At 37.9% G+C, this 27,249-nt stretch overlaps 1 protein-coding gene across 2 annotated transcripts in view; it reads right to left on the reverse strand.

The window, feature by feature from the left end:
- Window positions 1-4,160: 4,160 nt before the first annotated feature.
- CFAP300 (cilia and flagella associated protein 300) overlaps window positions 4,161-27,249 on the reverse strand; it is a 29,343-nt gene continuing 6,254 nt past the window's right edge. The window contains exons 3-7 of one of the 2 annotated variants that reach the window (XM_061440125.1): window positions 19,720-19,795; window positions 16,888-17,054; window positions 13,129-13,301; window positions 5,892-5,958; window positions 4,161-4,831 (exon numbers count right to left, since the gene is read on the reverse strand). In XM_061440125.1, the coding sequence (XP_061296109.1) occupies window positions 4,703-4,831; window positions 5,892-5,958; window positions 13,129-13,301; window positions 16,888-17,054; window positions 19,720-19,795 (612 nt within the window). In that variant the 3' untranslated portion in view covers window positions 4,161-4,702. The remainder of the gene's footprint in view (window positions 4,832-5,891; window positions 5,959-13,128; window positions 13,302-16,887; window positions 17,055-19,719; window positions 19,796-27,249) is intronic. The other variant, XM_061440124.1, reaches the window with a different exon arrangement.

The raw sequence follows: 27,249 nt of genomic DNA on the forward strand, positions 1-27,249 counted from the left end.
AGAAAACGAAGATCATGGCTTCTGGTCCCATCCCTTCATGGGAAATAGATGGGGAAACAGTGGAAACAGTGTCAGACTTTATTTTTGGGGGGGCTCCAAAATCACTGCAGATGGTGACTGCAGCCATGAAATTAAAAGATGCTTACTCCTTGGAAGGAAAGTTATGACCAACCTAGATAGCATATTCAAAAGCAGAGACATTACTTTGGCAATACTTTGGCAACAACAGTCTGTCTAGTCAAGGCTATGGTTTTTCCAGTAGTCATGTATGGATGTGAGAGTTGGACTGTGAAGAAGGCTGAGCGCTGAAGAATTGATGCTTTTGAACTGTGGTGTTGGAGAAGACTCTTGATAGTCCCTTGGACTGCAAGGAGATCCAACCAGTCCCTTCTGAAGGAGATCAGCCCTGGGATTTCTTTGGAAGGAATGATGCTAAAGCTGAAACTCCAGTACTTTGGCCACCTCATGCGAAGAGTTGACTCATTGGAAAAGACTCTGATGCTGGGAGGGATTGGGGGCAGGAGGAGAAGGGGATGACAGAGGATGAGATGGCTGGATGGCATCACTGACTCGATGCACATGAGTCTCAGCGAACTCCGGGAGTTGGTGATGGACAGGGAGGCCTGGCGTGCTGCGATTCATGGGGTCGCAAAGAGTCGGACATGACTGAGCGACTGAACTGAACTGAATGCAGCTTTTACTCTAAAAGACACATACTTCTCTGTCTTTAATTCTTTCCTTTCATGTATTCTTTTTTTTTTTTTTTAACTAGCGAAGTAGAGAGCAGTTGTCCAACCATGGAGTTGCCCACCAGAATGAATATATATTATCAAGGAAATATATAAAACTCAATGTTCCACCTCATTAAAAAGTCAGAACAATTAAAATAATAATTACCATTTCATACAGATTGAAAATAATAAAAATTATGAGTGTGTCATTTCTCCAACAAAACTTTAAGCCTTTTGAGAGTAACTGGGTATTTCTCTCATTGCTCCTCACAAATGTTATGGGTTCTAGAATGTAAACTCCCCAGTATAGACATTTTTGTCTTTTTTACTTATCGCTGTATCTGTAGTACCTAGAAGGGCCCACCCAGCGCATAGTAAGTAATCAATAAATATTTGTGAAAGAATGAAGAATATTAGTTCTTAACAAACATTTGCTGATTAACTGGATGACTGTAAAGCCTTCAGTCAGTTTTCAGAAACTTCAGACCTAGGTTTTTAAAGTTGTAAGGAGCAAAGTTGGTTGAGCATGGGCTGGGGCAGGCAGAATGAGCGATTTCCCCTCTCTGACCATAGCTTCCTGACACAGTTCCCACTTCCCAGTTCTTAGTGCTTCAAGTACCCAACCCTTCATGATTCACTCAGGGGCTAAGTTTTAGGGCCCATGGTTAATTTTTCCTAATGAGCACTCTACTGTCATGTACTTTATGATACCCAGAAAGGTCTCTATTGTTATTAACTCAGATCACTCAATTTTGTGTTTCAACAATTATTATAATCTTCTGTTTAACCTTTGGACCTTGAACTTTCTTCATGCCAATTTATAACCGACGGACTAATCTTTCCAGAGTACCACTTTCATAATCCTACTACCCTGCTCAAAGGTCTTCATGACTTCTATACATCACCTATTTAAAAGATTTAAATTTCTTAGCTTTGTACCCATAGCCTTCAGTGACCAGGACCCCATTCCCTTGTCTTCCCTGTGTTATTACCCAGAACTCCCGGACAGAACTCCTCAGTCCATTAGTCCAGGTGTACTTACGTCCTCTTCAAATCACCTTGTTTTTCTATGTCTCTTTATTTATTTGCTTGCTCATGGGTCTTAAGAGTCGCAAGTTCTCTGTTATTCAGCCTAGGGCCCTTTTTTGAACATCCAAATTATAATTCTGTGAGCCTTTTCTCTTTAAGTTACTTTCAGAATTTCTGAAGAATGCTCTCAAATTCTGGAAAATCATTCTGTTGTTGCTTGCCACTATGGTTGTTTTTTTTCACCCCAGAAAAATCCTCCACCCTCAGCTGATCACAGTTGACTCTTTCAAAGCTGGCTTTCACAGACTGTTACTGTTCTCCAGGGACAATTTTGTCCCCAGCATGTTCCCAGGCTGCATATCTAATCCCACACAGTACAGCTAAATCCAAATTATAGTAGTTTGCAAAATCTTACAAAAGGCTTAGGAAAAGCGAGAGGAAATACTGCATTATTGATACTCCTGGTCCTTACTCGCCCACCCTTCACCCCCCTCACCCCACACCTGCAGTCACACTTCAAAAGCCAGCTTCTCTCCAGCAAGTGGACTCAATCAGGAAACAGATATTGAGTGTCAATTAAGTACCAGGCAGTGTGCTACACATTGGGGATGAACCAGATAGACACAGTTCCTGTTTGCAAGACAGATAGTAAATAAATTACTACAAATAATTGGGAAAATAATTATAAGTATGCAAAATGCTGCCAAAGAAATACTTGGAGTACGATTTTAAGTCCTCTACATTCTCTAGTGGCCCCGGGGTAGGGGGGCCAAATTAGTAACGGTATAATCTGTAGAAAAGCAATTCTGACCTTAAGGAAGATAGTATTTTACATTATGCAGACAATTTAGCTCCTAGTTTTTTTTATTTCCTCCATGGAGAATGAAAAGAGCCAAAATGCATGAACACTTAAACTATGTTCTTGGTACCATTATATATTAATGGTATGGCTATTATAATTGGGCCAATATAATGGCCCAATATATATTAATTTATATAATTTCCACAATAACCAATGAAGGAGTCCTACTATTTTCCCCGTTTCACAGATAAGACAACTAAAGCACAGAAAGATTGTAACTAGCTCAAAGTCACACAGCAGGTAATGGCAGAATTAAGAATCCAGGCAATCCGACTGCCAGCCCAAATTCTTTATTACTGGGCTATTACACCTCTCAACACAGAGAATTTGCATCATCTTTTCTCAACAGTGCATTCCTGTCTTCTGCCTCTGAATGTGCCCCCAGGGCCAGGCTGAGAGTGCCCCGCCACATCACACTTCTCCACCAACTGCACTGTTTCTCGTAGTTGCTGACAGCCCACAAGTTCCTCTGTAGAAACCAGAGGAGACCCTTCCTAGGTCTAGTTCACAGGGATCACTCATCTCTGAATTCGTGTACAATCACTGTGCACAGACACACTCTTACAGGTTATGTTCTCTACTAGGTTTACAGCAAGTGTGTTTCCCCAAAGTAAAGAGCACATGCCTTGTACAGAACTGGTACTCAGAAATATTAAGAGAGGGTCCCTGGGTTGTAGGGGTCTGTATGATAGGCAGCAAAGTCAGTGGCAAATGGACATTTCAGTTCTTGATTTTATGTTTTTTTATGATTTTTTTTACAAAAGTCTATGGATATTAAGACCATATCTGGAAAATATTCAATAAACCTTTAACATACCAAAGCATTGTGCCAAGTATTAGAAGTAAAACTGACTCTCTTTCCTGAACTATATACCCAAATTGCCAGCTGCCTTCCAGGTACAACCACAGGTTCAAATCCAAGACTATTATCCTGATCCCTGCAACTCAGAAACACATATTCCAAATGGCTCTTCCTCAAGGTTTCAGCACTTCTTGCAGGCTCTCCATCATCATCTTTGGGGTACATGTCAATTGTTAAAAATATCAAAGTTATATATTCATTGTATGATGGTAATGAGGGGCTTCCCTAGTAGCTCTAGTTGGTAAAGAATCAGCCTGCAACGCAGGACACCCTGGTTCAATTCCTGGGTCAGGAAGATCTGCTGGAGAAAAGATAGGCTACCCACTCCATTAATCTTGGGTTTCCCTGGTGTCTCAGCTGGTAAAGAATCTGCCTGCAATGTGGGATACCTAGGTTCAATCCCTGAGTTGGGAAGATCCCCTGGAGAAGGGAAAGGGTATCCACTCCTGTAGTCTGGCCTGGAGAATTCCATGGACTTTATATAGTCTATGGGGTCACAAAGAGTTGGGCATGACTGAGAGACTTTTACTTTCAATGAGGGGACAGTACTAGACACCCTGTACTTTAATCATCTGCCAACTTAATAATACCATGAGGGCAACTCTCTTTGTTTATATAGCTCTTGGATTAGTGGTGGGGCAGCTCCAATTTTATTACATAATAAAAGAGTTTTCAATTATGCTCAGAACATTTTTATTTATTGAGAATTTAAGTGGGACAAATGAAACACAGGAATTGTTATGCTTTTCACAGTTCCAGAAACAAATCTTCATGCGATGAAGAAACATAATTAAATGAAACTTAAATTTTAAAAGCTAACGATTCACTTTAATGATTCATGGTTAGACATGTTTAGTTTTCTCCCACAATTTCAATCCAGAATTAATTGGCTTCTAAAATAAAATACATGGAATACTGAAGACTCACTTGAAACTTAATGCAACAAATATGAACAAGATTTTTAGTTCTTTGTGACTTTCTGTAAAAATTCCATAACTGTATTGGTGTAGATTACAATAGAGATAAAATCTGGTTCCTGTGTTGGTATTCTACAAAAATTTAAAGAAAGGCATCTTGGTATTTGTTTTCTTCTGCTCTGCACAGGTTCTTTACATTTTACTTGAATTAACTTGCAGGGTAAATGTTTATCTGTAAATCAGTGTTAAAATAAAAAATTGGTAAAGCAAAAACAGTAAGTATAGATAACCTGAAAAAATATTAAGACACTTCCCCCATGCCATAACAGTGGTATAAAACATGAACATGACGCTTGATAGGATCCACAATAAAGTAAGAAAATGTCTGTTCATGACTCTTTGTTGAAGGGTAGCACACACCAACAGAATCCTGAAAAAGATAAACTTTTTAAATATACAGCTACATTTAAATAATAATCAATACATTTAGCTATTATGTATTTTCTATTAAAATATCATGAAGCACATATCAAATCTTTAACAATAAGTTGGACAGCACAGTCTACTATGCCAACAACACATATATACTATGCACACATGCATACTTGACCTTAAGGAATTTATAATCCAGAGGAAACTCTATCTTTTAAAAAAGTGCTAATATAGAAAAAATAGTTTTGTATTTTTCTTCTATCTTTGCTTTTGTTAGAACATAGTCTGTACATACTATTTGGGCTGGGACTATGTTTCTTTTGTTTAACCCTGGACCCTAGCCCAGCACAGTAGCTGATACACAGTAGGAATTTTAAAAATAATTATTCAGTGATTGAATAGTTACAAACTGCTTCATATGTATAATAATATTTTGTGCAATGCTAAAATTCAAGTATCAGATTCTGTGATACAAAAACATTTATGTCATTCTTACTTATTTGTCCTATAAATTATGGTTTGACAAGTTTAAGGAACTGTGTTCTACCTCATCTGAGCTACAGATTTAGCTCTAAAAGAAGTAACTATTATTAGGCATGGATAACAGAAAAGCTGGGGGGAAAAGTTCATCCCGTTCTCCAAATACAGCATAGCTCATCAACTTTTAAGAGAAAACTATTAAGTTTATGTTAACTATGTTCTGTGCATACATGTATGAAGTAAAAAAATAAAAGTGTTAAGTTGTTCAGTCACGTCCAGCTCTTTGGAAGACCCCGTGGACTGTAGCCCACCAAGCTCCTCTGCCCATGGAATTCTCCTGGCAAGAATACTGGAGTAGGTAGCCATTCCCTTCTCTAAGAGATCTTCCCACTCCAGGGACTGAACCTGGGTCTCCTGCATTGCAGGCTTATTCTTTACTGCCTTAGCCACCAAGGAAGTGTATACACGGATATGTTCTATTAACCATGTCTCTCCTAGTTGCTAACTCCAGTTACAACAATCCTTTTAATAACAAGTAATTAAATTGATTGGCTGCAAATTTCCCCCTCAACACTTACATATGCTGTAACTTTAAAAATAGAAGAGGTAATTTGTATTTTCTTGGTTTGAGGATTCTTCCGAACACTAAAATAGGGGGGAAAAGGGAACATTTTAAAATTCAGCAAACACTAGCATAATATATTTAAGATACTGATCTCTTTTAGTACTTGGGTGTCCTCGTTCACATATAACATGGAAATATAAAATATCTAATTAAGTAGTTTGAAAAGGACGGCATCTGTGGTTTCAGCAAGGTTGACTGAATTGAAATTGCAGAAAATGGAATTTTTCAGTTAGAGGGTTTGAGGTCAGTTTGAGACTCAGATGATAAAAGCAGTCTCAGGCCAGAGAGAATTACTGACAAACAAGAATAGGTTAAAGTTAGACTTAATGGTAAACAGCTTAAAGGGGTAGATAAAAGCATACTAAAGACTTAAATAGCCTGAACATAAATTCCAGTTCTGTCACCAATTTGTTATTCTACTTTAAGCAAGATTAACCTTTCTGAACATTAGTTTCCTCATATGTGAACTCATGATATGGTTCCTTTTAGGATTATATGAGAATTAGGTGGAATAATATCTATGAAAACTATTTGTTAAATCATGTATTGCTAAATTAAAACCACTTTCTCTCCTAGCTCTTTCACTTATTCTCCCCACAAAAGATAATCTTTAGTAACACATAGTGCGGAAGCAAACTGAGGATTGGGGAAATAAATGACTTAAAATATATATAAATAAATACACATTAAATTTATAATGCTTTACAATCTGCAAAAAACCTTTTTATACTTTACTTCACATAAAGATCACACAACTCAGTGAGGTAGGCATCATTCTGCCCATTTAATAGACAATAGAACTAGAGAAGTTAAATGATATATTTAAGACATTCCAACTAAAAGTGGCATTTCTGGAAATAGAATGTAGGTGATAAGGAGTCCAGTTTTCTTTCTCTACATTTCACCTGTTTATCTATACTTACGCTATAAATTCATATGCATCAAAGGTATTGTTCATGTGTTATGTGTGTAGTTTAAATTTAAAGGAAGGGAACCCTCTTCACTTTGTCAGGTGAGATTACTGCTTTCCCTTCACTATGTATGTAAAAAAAATGGGGGCAAAGAGAGACGAGCAGGAAGAAGGGGGACTCTGGGGGAGGGTATGCATGTACATGTGTGTTTGAGCTTGGGTACCTGTTGGAGGTGGCCCACACGGACCATTTCAGGGTTTAGGGTTCAAGATTCTTAGGGAGTTTTCATCTCAAAAACATTTCACTAAGATTTAAACCCAGGAATCATGCAATTATATTGATTTCTATCTATTTCTGTAACATGAGTTGAGGTCATCTTCTTTCATTTCTTTTTTTTTTTCTTCTTTTTTCTTTTTTTTTTCCTTTCATTTCTAATGCCTAAGATACACTGCTTGACAGTTGGAGACTACATTTAAAACTTCTTGCTTATCATAGGGAAGACTATAACCACTACATATAAAACATTTATATATACCTATATGACCACCCAGATTAAAATACAGAACCTATCTATAGTTATATCTAATTTTAAATCTTGATCTGGAGGTGGTTATTTGGGTATAAACATATATAAAAATTCACTGAGCTTATGTGTACTACGATTTGTTGAGATTACTGTATGCAAATTACTCCTTAGTTTAGAAAAGTCTAAAAAAAAAAGAACCCTTGTAAATGTTTGTGCTTATCAGATGAACTTGGAGGAAAATTTAGTATTTGATACTACCTATATAATCACTTAACACCTACAAACACGTACCATAGATGTCTTACTTTTATAAAGAAACTGCATTGGTACATTATTAGAAGTTGGTTCTTAATAGATATAAATATTATTCCACTTTACTACCTCTGATCCTGTATTACTGTTACTTTAAAATATCTCTAAGACAATTTGTCTAATTTTTTATAAATCAAGCAAACTACAGTATTATCTGTCTTATATCTCATAAGAAAAAAAGAAAAGGAAATGTAAAGTGATATTCATTTGTGCCCTGGGGTGTTCTACTAACAATTGCATTGTATCAGATTTTTAGCACTCACTAAGTCACTCTCCAAAAACTGGTTCCAAATCGGGAAAGGAGTACGTCAAGGTTGTATATTGTCACTCTGCTTATTTAACTTATATACAGAGTATATCATGAGAAACGCTGGGCTGGATGAATCACAAGCTGGGATCAAGATTGCTGGGGGAAATATCAATAACCTCAGATATGTAGATGACACCACCCTTATGGCAGAAAGTGAAGAAGAACTAAAGAGCCTCTTGATAAAAGTGAAAGAGGAGAGTGAAAAAGTTGGCTTAAAGCTCAATGGTGTGATCACTCATCTAGAGCCAGACATCCTGGAATGTGAAGTCAAGTGGGCGTTAGAAAGCATCACTACAAACAAAGCTAGTGGAGGTGATGGAATTCCAGTTGACCTATTTCAAATCCTGAAAGATGATGTTGTGAAAGCACTGCACTCAATATGCCAGCAAATTTGGAAAACTCAGCAGTGGCCACAGGACTGGAAAAGGTCAGTTTTCATTCCAATGCCAAAGAATGCTCAAACTACCGCACACGCTAGTAAAGTAATGCTCAAAATTCTCCAAGCCAGCCTTCAGCAATACATGAACCGTGAACTGCCAGATGTTCAAGCTGGTTTTAGAAAAGGCAGAGGAACCAGAGATCAAATTGCCAACATCTGCTGGATCATGGAAAAAGCAAGAGAGTTCCAGAAAAACATCTATTTCTGCTTTCTTGACTATGCCAAAGCCTTTGACTGTGTGGATCACAATAAACTGTGGAAAATTCTGAAAGAGATGGGAATACCAGACCACCTGACCTGCCTCTTGAGAAATTTGTATGCAGGTCAGGAAGCAACAATTAGAACTGGACATGGAACAACAGACTGGTTCCAAATAGGAAAAGGAGTACATCAAGGCTGTATATTGTCACCCTATTTATTTAACTTATATGCAGAGTACATCATGAGAAACGCTGGACTGGAAGAAACACAAGCTGGAATCAAGATTGCCGGGAGAAATATCAATAACCTCAGATATGCAGATGACACCACCCTTATGGCAGAAAGTGAAGAGGAACTCAAAAGCCTCTTGATGAAAGTGAAAGAGAGTGAAAAAGTTGGCTTAAAGCTCAACATTCAGAAAACTAAAATCATGGCATCTGGTCCCATCACTTAATGGCAAATAGATGGGGAAACAGTGGAAAGTGTCAGACTTTATTTTTTGGAGCTCCAAAATCACTGCAGATGGTGACTGCAGCCATGAAATTAAAAGATGCTTACTCCTTGGAAGGAAAGTTATGACCAACCTAGACAGCATATTAAAAAGCAGAGACATTACTTTGCCAACAAAGGTCTGTCTAGTCAAGGCTGTGGTTTTTCCAGTGGTCATGTATGAATGTGAGAGTTGGACTATAAAGAAAGCTGAGCACAGAATTGATGCTTTTCAAGTGTGGTGCTGGAGAAGACTCTTGAGAGTCCCTTGGACTGCAAGGAGATCCAACCAGTCCATCCTAAAGGAGATCAGCCCTGGGTGTTCATTGGAAGGACTGATGTTGAAGCTGAAACTCTTAAAACTCTGGTGACCTGATGCGAAGAACTGACTCATTTGTACAGACCCTGATGCTGGGAAAGATTGAAGGTGGGAGGAGAAGGGGACAACAGAGGATGAGATGGTTGGATGGCATCACCAACTGGATGGACATGGGTTTGGGTACACTCCAGGAGTTGGTGAGTGACAGGGAAGCCTGGTGTGCTGCAGTCCACGGGGTTGCAAACAGTCAGATCTGACTGAGCAACTGGACTGAACTGAAGTCACTCTCCAGGTACCATGGTTTTTAAGGATATTGGAACATAATTTCCACATAGTTCTTTTAAAAAATATGATTAGGGAATTCCCTCATGATCCAGTGGTTAAAAATTGGCGCTTTCACTGCTAGGGCTCCTTGTTGGATCCTTGGCTAGGGAACTAAGCTCCTGCAACCCTCATAGCACAGCCAAAAAAAAAAAAAAAATTGGATGTTAACAGTATGATTATATTAATGGTTTAGAAATAAAATAATATGACTGATTTCTTATCAATATCATTTGTGCTAATTTCTAAGGATTTGTCCCATATTGATTCTAAATGTCATGGTGTACAGACCATTCTAGCTAACTCTGCTCATTTTAAGAAACAATAATCCTATTGCTTAATAAGCATCAGAAGGCCATAATCTAAGCTGCTGCTGCTGCTGCTAAGTCGCTTCAGTCGTGTCCGACTCTATGAGACCCCATAGATGGCAGTCCACCAGGCTCCCCCGTCCCTGGGATTCTCCAGGCAAGAACACTGGAGTGGGTTGCCATTTCCTTCTCCAATGCATGAAAGTGAAAAGTGAAAGTGAAGTCGGTCAGTCGTGTCTGACTCTTAGCGACCCCATGGAGTGCAGCCCCCCAGGCTCCTCTGTCCATGGGATTTTCCAGGAAAGAGTATTGCGTGGAGTGCCATTGCCTTCTCTTAAACCAGTTCAAATCATAAATCTGCGGGAGATATATAGTTTGGGGAACCTCTCCAAAAAATCTGACAAGAGTGTGTTTAATGTCTAAAATAGTAAAGACAGAGGCACTGTTAGTGCGTATAGAATTATTTCTAAGACATTTTCGAAATGTAATGAAACAATTGATCATTTAGTCTGATAAAATGATTCTAAAGTATTGCCTATGTGATTTAAAGAAGCCATAATCCTTGAAAATAAGGCATTTCCTAAAACATTTAAGATGTCTATTATAGGATTTATATTAATAATTATGGATGAGGGATAAAATACCTTAAGAATGTTTTTATCCTTTTGTTTGAGCTGCTGCTGCTGCTGCAAAGTCGCTTCAGTCGTGTCCGACTCTGTGCGACCCCATGGACTGCAGCCTACCAGGCTCCTCCATCCATGGGATTTTCCAGGCAAGAGTACTGGAGTGGGTTGCCATGAGCTAGAGACCTCTAAAATCAGGCTCTGTAATGTGCCCCCAATATCTACTGATACAAACATATGGGATCAACTTCTTTGCTAAAATTACATAGTAACAATGTTTACCTGCAAGGGCAGGTTAGATACTGTAAGGTAGCCACTGCATGTATAATTAGAAAGAGAGCAGATATTTTTCTAAAGCAGGTAAAAACACCCAAATTTCAAGTAAAGGAACAGAAAAAAATATTCTTGGTTAAACTTGTACAAATGACACGACTAGATATGTGGCTCAGAATTCTGAGAAATTACTGACGATACTTCAAGTCCCACCTGTGCTTTCTCTCTTCTATATCCCTTGATAACGGCTATGTTGAACCACACTATATCTTTATCTTAACCAAGATGTTTATTCTCATCATCATTTTCTACTGAAGTTGCGTTGAGAAGACGTCTTTTCCTCATTCACCAAAGAAACTCATAAGCATGCTTAAACTTGAATCATTGAGAGAAATATTTAATAGTTCTCAAAGAAAAGTAATGCTCTAACTGGCTAGTCTTCTCAGTCACCCTAGAACAACAGACTTGGGGTGCATCGCCCCTGAATTGGGAATAGACTGCCCTCCTCTTTGCTGGCCCTTGTGGACTCCATTCCATCAAGAAATTCTTGACCACTTGTACCCACACTGACAATGTCTTCTTTTGAAATTCTGAGGTTTTTATTACAGTATAAAGAGCTATAAACATTTGCCTATACATAACTGAACATTGGATTATATAAAAAATACTTATAAAATATTTTAAGCAATTACTTTATTATTATTTCCTATGTTAACTTGTAATTTCCTTGAGGTCAGAGACCACCTGATGATGCCTCTTGCACTCCTGAGTGCCTCCTGATGACTCCTCAGTGCCTGCCAGGGTTCTGTGCCCAATATTAACACTTGCTGGTGGCCTAATCAAGTGAGTCCATGGATACAGTTCCTATTCTTTGTATACGATGTCATGAATTTTGGCTACTCATTTTATGAGTGACCATAACTCTGAGTCATACATTTCTTAGCACCCTCAAACACAGAAGAGAATCACAAGAATTCAGGCAAGAGAATGTGGGAAAAAACTGTAGTTTCTGTGATGTTTAGGTTCTGAAGTTGTTTCAAGTATCTCTAACAGAACCTCTTCCTCCACGGCACATGGCAGTGAGGAATTCCACAGGTTCCTGTGGCTGGTGAGGGACAGCACACTGTGGCGTGTGTGTGTCTGGGGTATGCTGAGGAGTATCTAGTGGGAGTGCTAGAAGTCATCTAAATTTTCATGGACTGCGAACGATAAGAATATGTTTGATGTAGGTATGTGCATCTTGCTTCTGAAATTGTTTCTGTAATTTCTCTTCTAATAATCTTTATGAATTGACACAATAACTATTTCATAAAAATCAGAAACAGATTATAGAAATATTTTTGTTTTTAAAACTGTATCAGAAATAAACTCAGGAGAGTAACTGAAGCATGCAGTTTGTTGTTCAGCTGTATGACACGTGTAATGGTATGAGAATCAAGGTGTTGAGGATAGTCAAGTAGTAAGAGTCTAATAGGAAGCTAGTTCTACTGTTTGCCTATTAAAGTAAAAATCTGTAAACAAACTCTGGGAACCTTTGCTTTTACTTTTTCCTATCCTGTTTGCCTATTAACATGATCCAATATCTTCATCATTGAAAAACCCAACCATAGAATGTTCACTCAAATTAAAATAAATCAAAGTTCTTATCCTCACGTGATCTTCAAAAAGAAAAAAAAGCCCTAGTCCAATACCAAAAACAAAACTAGGATTAATTTTGAAAAGATAAACACCTTGGTGAAATTCTTCCCCCTTTCTTAGAACAAAGGTAATTTTTTTACTATTATTTATTAGTAATAGTCAGGCAAATTCAAACATCCTGAGGGATCTCATGTCTCCTTGAGATTTAAAAGGAGGCCTGGGGGGAAAAGGGAGACCTGGAAGACAGCAGTTGCCAGTAAGGGATAGAGTGAGTGACAGGCCTGGCTGAGGAAAGGTCAAGAGGCAGAAGACAGAACTGAGGACCAAAACAGGGTCAGGGAGATGAAATGTTCTAGTTTGGAAGTGAAGAAGGAGGCTCTGAGGAGAGAGCCAGAGAAGTGCTATTTTTGTTCACTTTGGTTATTAATAGATCCACAAATGGAGGCTGGGTAATCTCACCAGAGTTAAACAATTTCCTCTGCTCTTCAGAGATTTACATATTGTAACACAGCAACATTACCTCACTAGATCCTTATAGATAAGCTTTGTTGTTTCCAGATATGGATTAATTACATCTTCATATTGACAAAGGGCTCCACCAAGGCAAAAATGTTTGAAAAGACAAAACAGGAACTCTTCTCTCTCTGGTTGGCTGAATACTTCATATTTTTCTGAGTCTTCCACTAGCAAAACCTATATAAGATGATAAAATTCATCTTAATGTAACATAATTCGAGGTTCTAATTTTTATGCTTTCAAAAGTTTCAATTTATATGTTTAAAAGTGATTTTAGAACTATTTTAAGAACCAATCCCGAGGCCATGGAGAAGAAGATCTGTAAGACCTGTGCTTATTTTCCCTCCATTAGGTAATAACACTCAGTGAAAGGAATAAATCTAAATACAAGCCTTCTCTTCTGTTGCTTTGTTCTAGTTTAATCTTTAGTACTTTCGTGCTACTGCAATTTTAGTCTTGAGTCACTGTGAATCTCATTTGGAAACAATGGGAGTATAAATAAATGGAGAAACTTCTCCATCATAATCTTTGCTTCTACCAAGAAACTAAACAAAATTGTTCATTTTCTAAGCCCTCTCATGGTGTTTGGATTACTACTTTCCTTATGCCTGCAGTTACTCCATTTTGAACTATTCTGGTAGCTGGAGCCTCATAATCACCTCTCTCTTTTTTTCCTGCTCTCCTCTAATAATATCACCTTACACATCACCAACTTACATGGACTCTTGCTCCTTGAGCCCTTGCTACCTCTTTCGGAAAACAGTTTGGCTAGCTCTGATGTGGAGGATTTTCTTACACCATTGTGAATTACAGACAGTTGCTTAATTTGTTGACTGCAGTGGACACAAACAGGTGATGAATGTATACTACAAAATATATTCCTTTTTATTGAATTGCTTATACACCACTTACTTGAAAAAAAGAATGTGAACTAAGCTAACAATAAAATATAGATACACTAAGATAAAAATAATAAGAAACAAAAGAATGTAACCAAGACATAAATTGGGAAGAGAAAATAAATACACAGAAGGAACTCTAGATGGAGAAAAGCTATAAAAATTGTGTGTAACACTTAATACTGCCATACAGGTAAAGGAGGGACACATGAGTCATATAACAATCACAGTCTAGCAGTAAGAAGCACATTTTTATTAGGAAAATTGATTAAACTTAATCATTTTATTTACCTTAATCTCAAATGAAAATCACTCCAAGGTCATTACATAAAGAGGCATTTAAAAGTAATAAACTTTATGGTACTGTCTGTATATAATTTACTTATAATGACTTGATGAAAGCCAAAGTATATAGAGTAAAAGATAGGTGAGGGCTTCCCCGATGGCTCAGTGGTGAAGAATCCACCTGCCAATGCAGGAGACACGAATTTGATCCCTGGTCTGGGATGGTCCCACGTGCTGCAGAGCAACTAAGCCCGTGCGCCACATCTACTGAGTCTGCGTTCTAGAGCCCAGGAGCCACAGCCACAACTAGCTGCTGCAAATACTGAGGCCCACACAGCCTAGAAGCCGCGTTCCACCACGAGAGAAAGCCTACATACTGCACCCAGAGAGTAGCCCCTGCTTGCTGCAAGTAGAGAAAAGCCCACCCCGCAACGAAGATGCAGCACAGCTATAAAAAAAAATAATATTAATAATAATAAAAAAAGATAGTTGAGAGGAAGTGGGCCACAGTTTATTATTCTGTGTGCCACATGTAACACTTGCACTTCTCCCCTCCCTCTCTTCCTCCCTCTTGATAAGGAAATGTTGTGATACTGAAACCCAGGTTTGCAGCTGCTTAAAGTTCTGGCCCTTAAAGAACAGTTCATACATTTCTAACACAAGGACTCTCATATACTGAACTGATTAGGCTGTGCAATTAAAAGACTGCAATAGAAAAATTTTGTAGTGAATGTTAAAACAATAATGCTTTATGTCTGATCTCCCTGTTCACATACAGATCTGTTCAGCTGTGTAGCCCTCCAAGAGTAGATATGTGATAGTTAATGAATCCAACTTCTGAGCCCCAGTCAGGAAGGATACTATGATCAGTTCTTACCTGAGAGCTGGCCTACAGAATCTGTATTGCTACACAGTGGGAGGGACCTTTCCAGTTCAGGCTAAAGCTAGAAGCTATTTTGGCACCCAACTCCAGTACTCTTGCCTGGAAAATCTCATGGACGGAGGAACCTGGTAGGCTGCAGTCCATGGGGTCACTAAGAGTCGGACATGACTGAGTGACTTCACTTTCATGCATTGGAGAAGGAAATGGCAACCCACTCCAGTGTTATTGCCTGGAGAATTCCAGGGACAGGGGAGCCTGGTGGGCTGCCATCTATGGGGTCGCGCAGAGTCAGACACGACTGAAGCGACTTAGCAGCAGCAGCATTTATATATATTTTTTAGCCAGAAAGCAACAAAGTTAAATAAAGCCTTCTCTGTTGCCACAGAATGGCAAAGAACACAAGAGCAAAACATAGAGGCAAGCAGCAAAAAACATGGAGCCCCAATACTTCCTGAATAGAGGCGCTATTCACCGCAATAAATAAAACAGGCAGCAAAAGGTGGTTTTGCAGAGTATTCTGTTGAAAACTAAACCCTTTTAAAAAGTCCATTGCTGAGGCTCTCTCTATAGAGGTGAGGCCATAGGAGTGAGAGTTCTTTTAGGTACTGTTCTAGTGAAGATCAATATACAGACTGGTGAGATGCCCTCTGGTCTCCTTCAGATAAGCTTTCTGTGTCCAGAATGGTATACGAGTGGTTTCCCTAGTTCATTTTTATCTGGATTTGTAATATATTAGATTTGTACATCTCTCTTAATGTAGAGTAATAATAATAGTAATTAGTAGTAGTAGTTAATATTATTGAAAGATTACTAAGTGCTGGGCATTGTACAAAGCATTTTAAATGCATTATCTAACAAAATTCTTACATTATTCTGATTTCATACAAGAAACTGAAGCTTAGAGAGGTTAAATATGACCAGGATTAAGTGGCACAGCCTGAATTGGAACCTACATCTATTTGATAGCCCTAAATTTTTACCACCTTTAAATAATAATAATTCATTTCAACAGGATTTCATAAAATGCTTTCTCAACTCACTTTCTCAACAATTTTAGGAAGACAGTAGAATGGGCATTTTAATTTCCATAGTGTATAGATAAGACCTTGAGGCTCAAGATACAGAATGACTTGCCTAAGGTTATTATTCTCTTATAAATAAATCAGGAATTAGGTGAATAATCCATGTCTTCTGATGTCAAGTTTAGTACACCTCTCATTAAAACAAAAATTAGCTTGGTTAATCAAATAGCTTTTTGATCTCAGCAATGAGCTTGACAGATTATTTCACTCCAGGGATGTTTTTAAATACTCATTTCATATGTTAATGGAAAATTTGAAAGAAAAATAGTCATCAATTTAATAGGTCAGTGTTTCTTGAGCTCAGGGTTTACTGACATTATGGGCCAGATAACTTTGTTTTGGGGACTGTCCTGTGCATTGTTTGATGTTTAACATCATCCCTGGTCTCTACCCGTTAGATATCAGTAAAACCCCACTGAGAACTAATGAAATATACAAATGAACAAGTTGATAAGAAAAGTGCCATTCAATAAGACACCTACGTGCAATGATTATTACTGATCATTACTCATTGATAAGAGGTATTTTATGGGTTTTAGGCAGGCACAAGTTTTTGACATTAAGCATTTCCTGAGATGAAATTCTATCGTGAAAATTTTAAATTCTGTACTTACTTTTCGTAACTCATCAGAAATAAGGAAGGGATCACAAAAAGAATCTAGACATTTAACAATATATCCATTGTCTCGTACAATAGCTTCATCATATAACCGATTAAAAAATGACATTGAAAGCTGTGTGCAAGGAACGTTTATAGCTTCAATTTTTTTCACTTCAGTTCCTGAATAAAGAGATATAAAATTAATGTAGTATTCTCAATTACTTCCAAAATAAATATCACTATGCAGAGATTCTAAGAATTAACAAAAAATGACATATGTTTTGATATATTTAAAAGACACATTAGTTTAGGGGTTTTATTAAATTCTTATTTTGCAGGTTATTTTTATTAATTATTAAAATTTATAACAAAATTTCACCATTTCAGGCCTAGATGAAGAATATGTAAATTAGAAAATATCAGTACTTGAAAATGAAATACATTTATTGAGTAGTAGGAGATTCTTAGAACACTTTTAATGAATGATATCAGAACTACCTGTAAAAACATAGAAATTGCTTCATATGATTTTGGATTTGTATTATGTTTAATGCTTTATAATTCATAATACAAAAATTTTAATTAATGTAACAAGTGTGTTTCTAAAGTCATTGAGGGTGTTTTGAAAATATTTCTCTCCGTTAAAAAATTTCCTCCTCTGATCTCACTGACATTGCTTATTACAAAAAAAGTTTTCTCCAAGCCAAGGTAAATTTTGAACCAGGTCCTACTCAAGTTATTACAAGTATGGAATTAGAGAAATTTGAAATCTTTTGTTCTAATCTGGTATTCTATTTTTCTCTTTCAGCTCTAGTTCTTCCCCTTCCAAACCTGCACTCCCTCCCTGACATTTCCAGAATGTGTCTTTCAGGAATGTATTTTCTGTTAGTAGAGGTTCTATTAAGTGATAGAAAGATATAAAGATTAAGGTGAATATTTTTATTATTGCCTCAGTGAATCACTCAGTCAGTTTCTCTCTTTTGCGCACCTACATATAAACACGCACTCACTCAGATATAAAGGGATGGGGCTCTCCTTGTGCAAAGTTCTAGGAAGACTGCAGAGAGACGTAGTATGTCCTCTCCCCAATACTTTTGCTGGATCTCTGATCTGAGAAGCAGTTTGAGCTTGAGAAGAGTAATATTGGTGATTATTTGCAATTCCTCCCTCTTGTCCACCCAGAGTCCTGGCTAGGCACTATTGCTCTCGTTCTGATCCTGAGCTGGGCTAGTGTGGAGGAAAGAAGACTGTCTGGAGCCAAGAACTTGTGTGTGAGTCATTCAGCTGTGTCTGACTCTTTGTGACCCCATGGACACAAGGCTTCCCCGGTGGCTCAGATGGTAAAAAACTGGGTTTACCTCAGTTATTTCAAAAGCTATGCTACTAAGAAAAGCTCCTTTTGTTTCAGAGGCAAAATTCTCTGGGGGATTAAAGTGAAAAGAAGATCCTGGAAAGTGATAAAGTAGGTCTGAGCAATATTGGAAAACCAAAGAACAAGAGCAGTATAAAACCAAACAATCTTTGAGCATGAGTTGGTGGCCAGAGGATGAGGGACTGATACTGGGCAACTTGCCACTTTAATAAACCTACCCTGGATCTGATGTGGGGAGTGGCAGGAGGGTATGGATGGTGAGAGAATGTAATTAAATTCAAACCACTTAGTCTGAGACACAGAAATAGCATTTGCTATGGACTGAATTGTGTCCCTCCAAAACTCATAATGTTAAAACCCTGTCCCCAAAAGTGATGGTACTTTGAGATGGAGCCTTTGGAGAAAGTAATGAGGTCATGGTGGGTTAGGAGGACCTCAACATATGAAGTTTGAAGGGACACAATTCAGTCCATAGGCTTCTGCCCTTGTCCCCCTCCCAAATTTATTTTATCCCGACAACCTCAAAAGTCTCAATTCATTCCGGCATCAACCAAAAAGTTTAAAGTCCAAAGTGCCATCTAAATATCATCTAAATCAGATATGGATGAGACTCGAGGTATAATTTGTCCTGAGGCAAAATTCCGCTCCAGCTATGAACCTGTGAGATGAGACGTTACAGGCTTCCAGAATACAATGGTGAGACAGGCATAGGACAGACATTTGTAGTCCAAAAGGGAGAAATAGCGAAGAAGAAAGAGGTGATGGTCCCAAGCCAGTCTAAAACTTGACAAGGCAAATTTTATTAGACTTGAAGCCTCAAGAGTAATCCTCTCTGGTCCAATGCTCTGCCTGCCAGACCTACTGGATGGGGGGTGGCCCCGTGTTTCTTCCTCTGAGGGAGTGTGTCACTGAAACTGAGGGGTGGCCCTGATGATCTCTGAATTGCCTTCTCAGTCCTTCTTCTCTTTGCTTGCAGCCATGGGCCGCCCCAAATAAGATTTCACCCAAGCACCCTCGTGTTAGTGGACTCTTACCTGACCCTCTTCCCTTGGGTGGAATTGACCACTCCCCTCCTTTTGCTCCCATTGCTATGGGATATACCAGCGATATATTACTGCACGTATTTTCAAACATATCAATGAGTTCTTTGAGTACAGGTTTTCTCTTATTCTAATTTCTCTTATTTCTCATTCCCTGCATCTGTCAGAGTCCATGGATGGTGCACAATAAATACTTTCCAAATGAATGTAAAGAGAGAAAAACTGCTCTTCTGTGCTAGGCCAGGATATGTATAGTGGACCCTTGCAGGGAAGATGTATGGCAGGCCTGGCACAGACAGTTATCTTGACCTTGATGTTATCAAATGTGAGTCACTATTCATAATTTGTATTTTAATATTGAAAATTCCTGAAATGAAATTTTGTTATAATAGTAAAATAGTAATATGAAGAGATGAAAATAAATTTTGTTTACCTAATGTAAGCCACTCTCCAGAAGATTCTGAAAGTAATTTCAAATTGGGAATAACATTTGGATCTTTGAAAAAGGCCTAAAATACAAATTTGAGGGGAACAAAGTTAGTTACATTATTATCCACAAGAATAAGAATTAACTTCTAAAATAACTATAGTAGAATCTTATTTAAGTTGGGGAAGGGTAATCTTTAATTGGTAAAATAAGTAATTAATGTGTCATAAAGAAATGAAGTTTTGTTACCTTCACTTTAGAACAGTATTAACAATAATGTCCAAGTAGCTACCTTTGGAACTTAATAAGTAGAAAGTTATGATTTATAGTGAAAAGTAGGAAGTTAAATAATGTTTGGAAATTTTGTTTTCTTTTAACCTCATTCTCTCAATTAACTGACTTAGTAATCATTACTCCCACTCTCCCTACCTCCCAAATCTAAAAAGTAAAGTGAAAGTGAAAGTTGCTTAGTCATGTCCAACTCTTTGCGACCCATAGTCTGTCCATGGAATATTCCCAACAAGAATACTGGAGTGGGTAGCCATTGGCTTCCCTGGTGGCTCAGACAATAAAAAATCTGCCTGCAATGCAGGATACTAGGATTTGATCCTGGTGTCAGGAGAAAGGAACGGCTACCTACTCCAGTATTCTTGCTTGGAGAATTCCACGGACAGAGGAGCCTGGCAAGCTACACAGTTCATGTGGTCACAAAGAGTTGGACTTGACTGAGAGACTAAATCTAAATCTAAATCTAAATGTAATTGTCACACATTATACAGAAAAGTGACAGATTTTGCTTTTTAAAAATGAAAACTTTCTGTATAGCAAAAGAAGGAAAAGTAGCCATGAGTTTTATTTTTAGGCACTAGCAGCTGACTCTGGGCAAAAAGATCTGAAGAGACACTTATTACAAGTATCTCAGGCAGTCCACATAATTTTCAGGAGATATAGAGAATCAGGCTAAGGCACTGGGAATAATACAGAATCATATGTAGAGCAGCCCTGATGAGGAAACAGTCTCCCTTACTACAGCCTCGCCAAGCACTAAAAAATGCTATCATGATCCCTTCCTCACCAAGGCCACTGCTGTGCCAGGACTGCCCTGCCTGAAAGCTGGATGCCTCAGCCACCAACCCTTAGGGTTCTGTGTACAGAATCTTTCCTTAAGTTGCTCACTTTCTTTTTTGTAGTAAATTTATTTATTTTAATTGGAGGCTAATTACTTTACAATATTGTAGCGGTTTTGCCATACACTGACATGAATCCACCACGGGTGTACATGTGTTCCCCATCCTGAACCCCCTCCCACCTCCCTCAGTTGCTCACTTTCGAAAAACTGGTTTTGTACTGATGAGTCATTAGTAACACTAGATCCTAGGTTTGCACTCTGAGTGCAAAAAGAGGCAAGTATTACAAAATGAAGTAAACCGTCAACAAAATGAAAAGGCAACCCACTGAAAGGGAGAAGATATTTGCAAGTCATACACCTGATAAGGGGTTAATCCAAACTATATAAGGAACTCAGTTCAAATAACTAAAACTCATAACTCAATAACAAAAAAACTAAAAATATGATTTAAAAAATGGGCAGAGAGTCTGAATAGACATTTTTCCAAATAAGACATGAAAAGATGCCCAACACTAATCATCAGGGAAATGCAAATCAACCCACAATGAGGTATCACTTCACATCTATTGGAAATGCTATCAACAGTAAGACAAGAAATAACTAGCATTAGCAAAGATGTGAAGAAAAGGGAATCCTCATGCACTGCTGGTGGGGATGTGAATTGATGCAGCCATTACGGAGAACAGTATGGAGGTTCCTCAAAACACAAGAAGTAGAATTAACATATTACCCAGCAACTCTACTTCTGAGTATTTATTCAAAGAATATGAAAGCTCTAATTCAAAAAACTATATGCACTCTATGTTGACTGGAGCATTATTTACCAAGAATCAAGATACGGAAACAACCTAAATAACTTACATGTCCATATATGGATGGATGGATAAAGCAGCTGTGTTTTATATATATATATATATATATATATATATGATGGAATATCAGTCATAAAAAGATTGAAATCTTGCCATTTGTGACTACGCAGAAGGACCTTGAAGCTATTACACTAAATTAGTGTAATAAGTCAGACAGAGAAAGACAAATACTCTATGGTTTCACTTGTATGTGGAATCTAAAAAACAGAATAAATGAACAAACCAAACCAAGCAAGTGAGCTTCCCAGATGGCTCATTGGTAAAGAATCAGCCTGCAATGCAGGAGACATAGGAGACAGGGGTTCAATCCCTAGGTCAGGAAAATACCCTAGAGGAGGAAATGGCAACCCACTCCAGTGTTCTTGCCTAGAATATCCATGGACAGAGGAGCCTGGTGGGTTACAGACCAAAGGGGCACAAAGAGTCTGACACGACTGAGTGAGTGAATACAAACCAAACCAACAGATACAGAGAATACATTGGTTGTTGCCACAGAGAAGGGTTGCGAGGTAGATGAAATGGATGAAGGAGGTCAACAGGTACAAATTTCCCATTATAAGATAAGTTAGTTATAGGGTATGTAATGAATAGCACAGTGACTATAATTAATGTATTGCATATTTGAAAGTTGCTAAGTGAATAAATCTTAAAAGTTCTCATCACAAGAAAAAAGAAATGTAACTCTGCATGGTGACAAAAGATAATTAGCCTTACTACGGTGACCATTTTGCAGTATGTGAATTGCAGTATATTATACACCTGAAACTAGTATCATATGTCAGTTATGCATGATCAGTCACTCAATTGTGTCTGACTTTTTGTGACCCCATGGACTGTAGCCCTCCAGGCTCCTCTGTTCATGGACTTTTCCAGCAAAGAATACTGGAGCATATTGCTATTTCCTTCTCCAGGGGATCTTCCTGACCCACAGATCGAATGCATGCCTCTTGAATCTCCTGCCTTGGGAGGCAGATTCTTTACCACTGAGCCACCTGGGAAGCCCATGATAATTATACCTAAAAAAAAAAAAAAAGCAAATGTTTTGGATTCTGCTTTGGACTTCCTAAAAAATGAAGGGTGAAAATTACTCCAAATCACATGTATGTTCAAAAAATATTGGGCAGTCAGAAAACATAATGATGCCCAGGATGAGCAATAAAAGAAAAAAAACAGGTTGGTAAGAAATATTTGCAACAAATATGATTTTAAAGAGAGGGAGACTGATAGCCCTACCCGGCTTAAAAAAGCCCAACATTTATGATAAGAAAAACTGACAACCCGATTTAAACACAGCCAAAAGATAACAAAAAGCCATGTAAAAACATACAAATAGCCAACAAACTTATGAAAAGATGCTCAACTTTAAGAGCAGTGAGAAAAATAAAAACAAAAGCCAGAAGATATCATTTTTACCCACTATATTGGCAAGATTTAAAAAGACTAGTAACTTTTGGTAGGAGTACCAGAAAATATGCACTCTTACATACTGCTGGTAGAAGTGTGAATCTTTATAACTTTATATCCAGGGAGAATTGGATATGATCTTTAACATTAAAAACATGTAACTTATGACCCAACAAATTCAACTTTTGGGTATGTTATACAAAAATTAAACCATCAGTAGGTAAAATTTATGTACACGGAATTTTTTAATAGTATTATCTGTAGTGTTAATACCTGAAAATTTCAATGCCCATCAGTAGATTGATTGAATAAAATGGCTGAACAATAATAAAATAAAACGGCTGAATACATCTACACCAGATGGCATGCAGTTATTGAAAAGAAAGTAACAGAATAGAATGTAAGCTCCAGAAGCTTGTTTTTCTTATTCACTGTTATATTGCCAGGACCTGGCATATAGCAGTTACTCAACTTACTGTTTTGACTTTGGAAGAAAGCTGTTAAGTATTTTGAGTAAAAAGAGTAGTTTAAGAGTAATATATATGAAAAAACCAAAAATCTTTACACAAACATAAAGAAAAGTATGGAACAATATATACCAAACCGTTGCCAATAGTCACCTAAGAAGTGATAGTTGTAGGCTTGTGGGAAGAGACGGGTTGAGAGGGTTGGATTGGATTGGGGTATTAGATTGTTGACTCTGTGAATTATTCTTTGCTGTTCAGATTGTTTCAATAAACATTTCTCTTATTGCGACACTTTCTTTAAGCTATTGCTCTATTTTCTTAAGTAGTTTCTTGAAAGAGGAGTCTATCTTGTTTCACTTCTCTGTCTTCCAGTTATTCTTCTATATCTGGCTCCTGCTCCTAACACTCAACTGAAAGTATCCTAATTCCCAAAATCAAATGGACATAGTCCCGCCCTCATAGAATCAACAGACTGAAAGGAGAGATGTTAAGATATTAATGCAGCATGAATGTTATGAAAAAATACAGGGTGCTAATATTGAAGTATATAGTAAGCAGACAGACTCTAACAGCTGTGGGATGAAAGGTTAATGCAGAAAGAACATTTAGGTTCAGATCTAAAAGCTGAGTGGGAGTCAGCTGGAAAAAAGGTATACTGGTAAATGCTTAATAACTGAAACCCCTTCCTCCCCACAAAGCCCTGATTTGTAGCATTTGATGATTTCCAGGGTGGATTTCAAATTGCCAACAGTTTAACAGCCAGCAAAGATTCCTGAATATTTAGCAGTTGAGCTGTCCTGAGCTGGTTCCAGCATGACACTGGAAAGACTATCTTTTTAAGGTGGAGAAAATGGCGAGTTTAAAATCTTTAAGGTGAGAATGGAGGGGACATCCCATTGAAGAAAAATAATGAGGTTCATGGGACTTCTCTGGCAGTCCAGTCATTAGCCGAGCAGTGCTGCCCCCCCCCAAAAAAAAAAAAAAAGTAACAAGGTTCAGTGTGACGAGAGTCGAGGGGCCAATGGGTCTGATGAAGTTGGGGAGTTAAACTGAACTTTGGAGGTCAAAAGTCAAAAATTTTTTATCTTAATCTCACACTACTCTAGACTGATCAGTATTTTGAGCTAAGGACAGTTGGAAGACAATGAAGAGATTTAAACAAAGGAAAGATGTGATTAGAGTCATATTTTTAAAAGTTCATTCCTTCTGTGGTATGGAGAATGAAGTGAGGGGCTGTAAAGAGACTGGTTAAGAGAGACGGGACGGTACTGCTGTCATCCAGGAAGGTCTGATGTTCACATGTCAAAATGATAGCAAGTGGGGAGGGAGAGAAGTGGATGGAGTCCATGAATATTTAGAAGAAAGGGACAATAGGAGGAGGACTCAAAGATGACTCCCCAAATTTTTGCATGAAAAATCACGCAGAATGAATGTCATTTAATGAGAGACAACAGTGGAGAGGACCAGGTATGTGGGTGAAGATTAGTACAACATTCAGCAAGTACTCATGAATGATGTCTACATTATGCCAAGCAAGACAAAGTCCCTGGTCCCATGGTGTTTACATTCAAATGGTGGAAATTAAAGACAAACACCTTACAGGTATCATATATGTCTAACTACAAAAAAAATCTTACTCAGAAAAAAGGAAGTTACCTTATAACTTTAAAAAGCCAAATAAGGAGTGTTTGTGCAACTATTTTAATTCATATAACACACATTTTAAAAAGACATGTAAGCTGGAATCAATCCCAATTAATACTGGTTTTGAATGCTTTTTAGAAGTCTTCTGAAAGAATCAGCAGAAGGGGAAATTTAATTCAGATTTAGTAATTATACCTGGGGGGAATCCATTTACATTTTAAATGTCACTATGAATGGAAGTAGGTTAAGTGGCCTGCGGTGAATTGGCCTGGAGCCAATGGAAATAAGTCTTCATAAAAGGCCCAGTGATAACAAAGATACTGATATAAATGCAGGAGGAGAAGGGGAACAACAGAGGACAAGATGGTTGGATGGTATCACCAACTCGATGAACATGAGTTTGAGCAAGCTCCAGGAGTTGGTGATGGACAGGGAAGCCTGGCATGCTGCAGTCCATGGGGTCACAGAGTTGGACACGACTGAGCAGCTGAACAACAACAATAACAAAAGGCCCCTCAAATAAAGCAATAGTTGTTATGGAAATCATAATTATACACCTGAAGAATGAATTTTCTTTAAAAAACACAAGAACAGCCTGCCTTAATATGTACAAATGTTATTTTGGGTTTGTTATAGAATTTCCAGTGAGGCATTAGGGATTCTCTGAATCTTGGATAGCTTTAAGAAAGCTGACATGTTTTGGAATTTTTTATTCCCAACTAGGAGTGGTAACAAAGATACTGGTATAAACAGTATGAACATGTATGAAAAGGCAATGAACCATGAACAGTATGAAAGGCAAAAAGATAGGATACTGAAAGATAAACTCCCCAGGTTGGTAGGTATCCAATATGCTACTGGAGAAGAGTGAAGAAATACCTCTAGAAAGAAGGAAAGGATGGAGCCAAAGCAAAAATAACACCCAGTTGTGGATATGACTGGTGATAGAAGTAAAGTTTGATGCTGTAAAGAGCAATATTGCATAGGAACCTGCAAGGTTAGATCCATGAATCAAGGCAAATGGGAAGTGGTTAAAACAGGAGATGGCAAGAGAGAACATCGACATTTTAGGAATTAGTGAACTAAAATGAACTGGAATGGGGAAATTTAACTCAGATGACCATTATATCTACTACTGTGGGCAAGAATCCTTTAGAAGAAATGTAGTAGCCATCATAGTCAACAAGAGTCTGAAATGCAGTACTTGGATGCAATCTCAAAAACGACAGAATGACCTCTGTTCATTTCCCAGGCAAACCATTCAATATCGCAGTAATCCAAGTCTATGCCTCAACCAGTAATGCTGAAGAAGCTGAAGTTGAACGGTTCTACGAAGACCTACAAGACCTTCTAACACCTACAAGACCTACAAGACCTAACTAACACCCAAAGATGTCCTTTTCATTTAGGGTACTGGACTGCAAAAGTAGGATGTCAAGAGAAACGTGGAGTAACAGGCAAATTTGGCCTTGGAGTGAAGAATGAAGCAGGGCAAAGGCTAATAGAGTTTTGCCAAAAGAACGTACTGGTCATAGCAAACACCTTCTTCCATCAACACAAGAGAAGACTCTACACATGGACATCACCACCAAAATCAGATTGATTATATTCTTTGCAGCCAAACATGGAGAAGCTCTATACAGTCAGCAAAAACAAGACCGAGAGTTGACTGTGGCTCAGATCATGAACTCCTTATTGCCAAATTCAGACTTAAAATGAAAAAAGTAGGGAAAACCACTAGACCATTCAGGTATGACCTAAATCAAATCCCTTATGATTATACAGTGGAAGTGAAAAATAGATTCAAGGGATTACATCTGATAGACAGAGTGCCTGAAGAACTATGACGGAGGTTTGTGACACTGTACAGGAGGAAGGGATCAAGACCATCCCCAAGAAAAAGAAATACAAAAAGGCAAAATGGTTGTCTGAGGAAGCCTTACTCTTCTGTGAAAAGAAGAGAAGTGAAAGGCAAAGGAAAAAAGGAAAGATATACCCATTTGAATGTAGAGTTCCAAAG

The sequence above is a fragment of the Bos javanicus genome, chromosome 15 (assembly GCF_032452875.1).
Source record: "Bos javanicus breed banteng chromosome 15, ARS-OSU_banteng_1.0, whole genome shotgun sequence".
In the NCBI taxonomy this organism is placed as follows: Eukaryota; Metazoa; Chordata; class Mammalia; order Artiodactyla; family Bovidae; genus Bos; species Bos javanicus.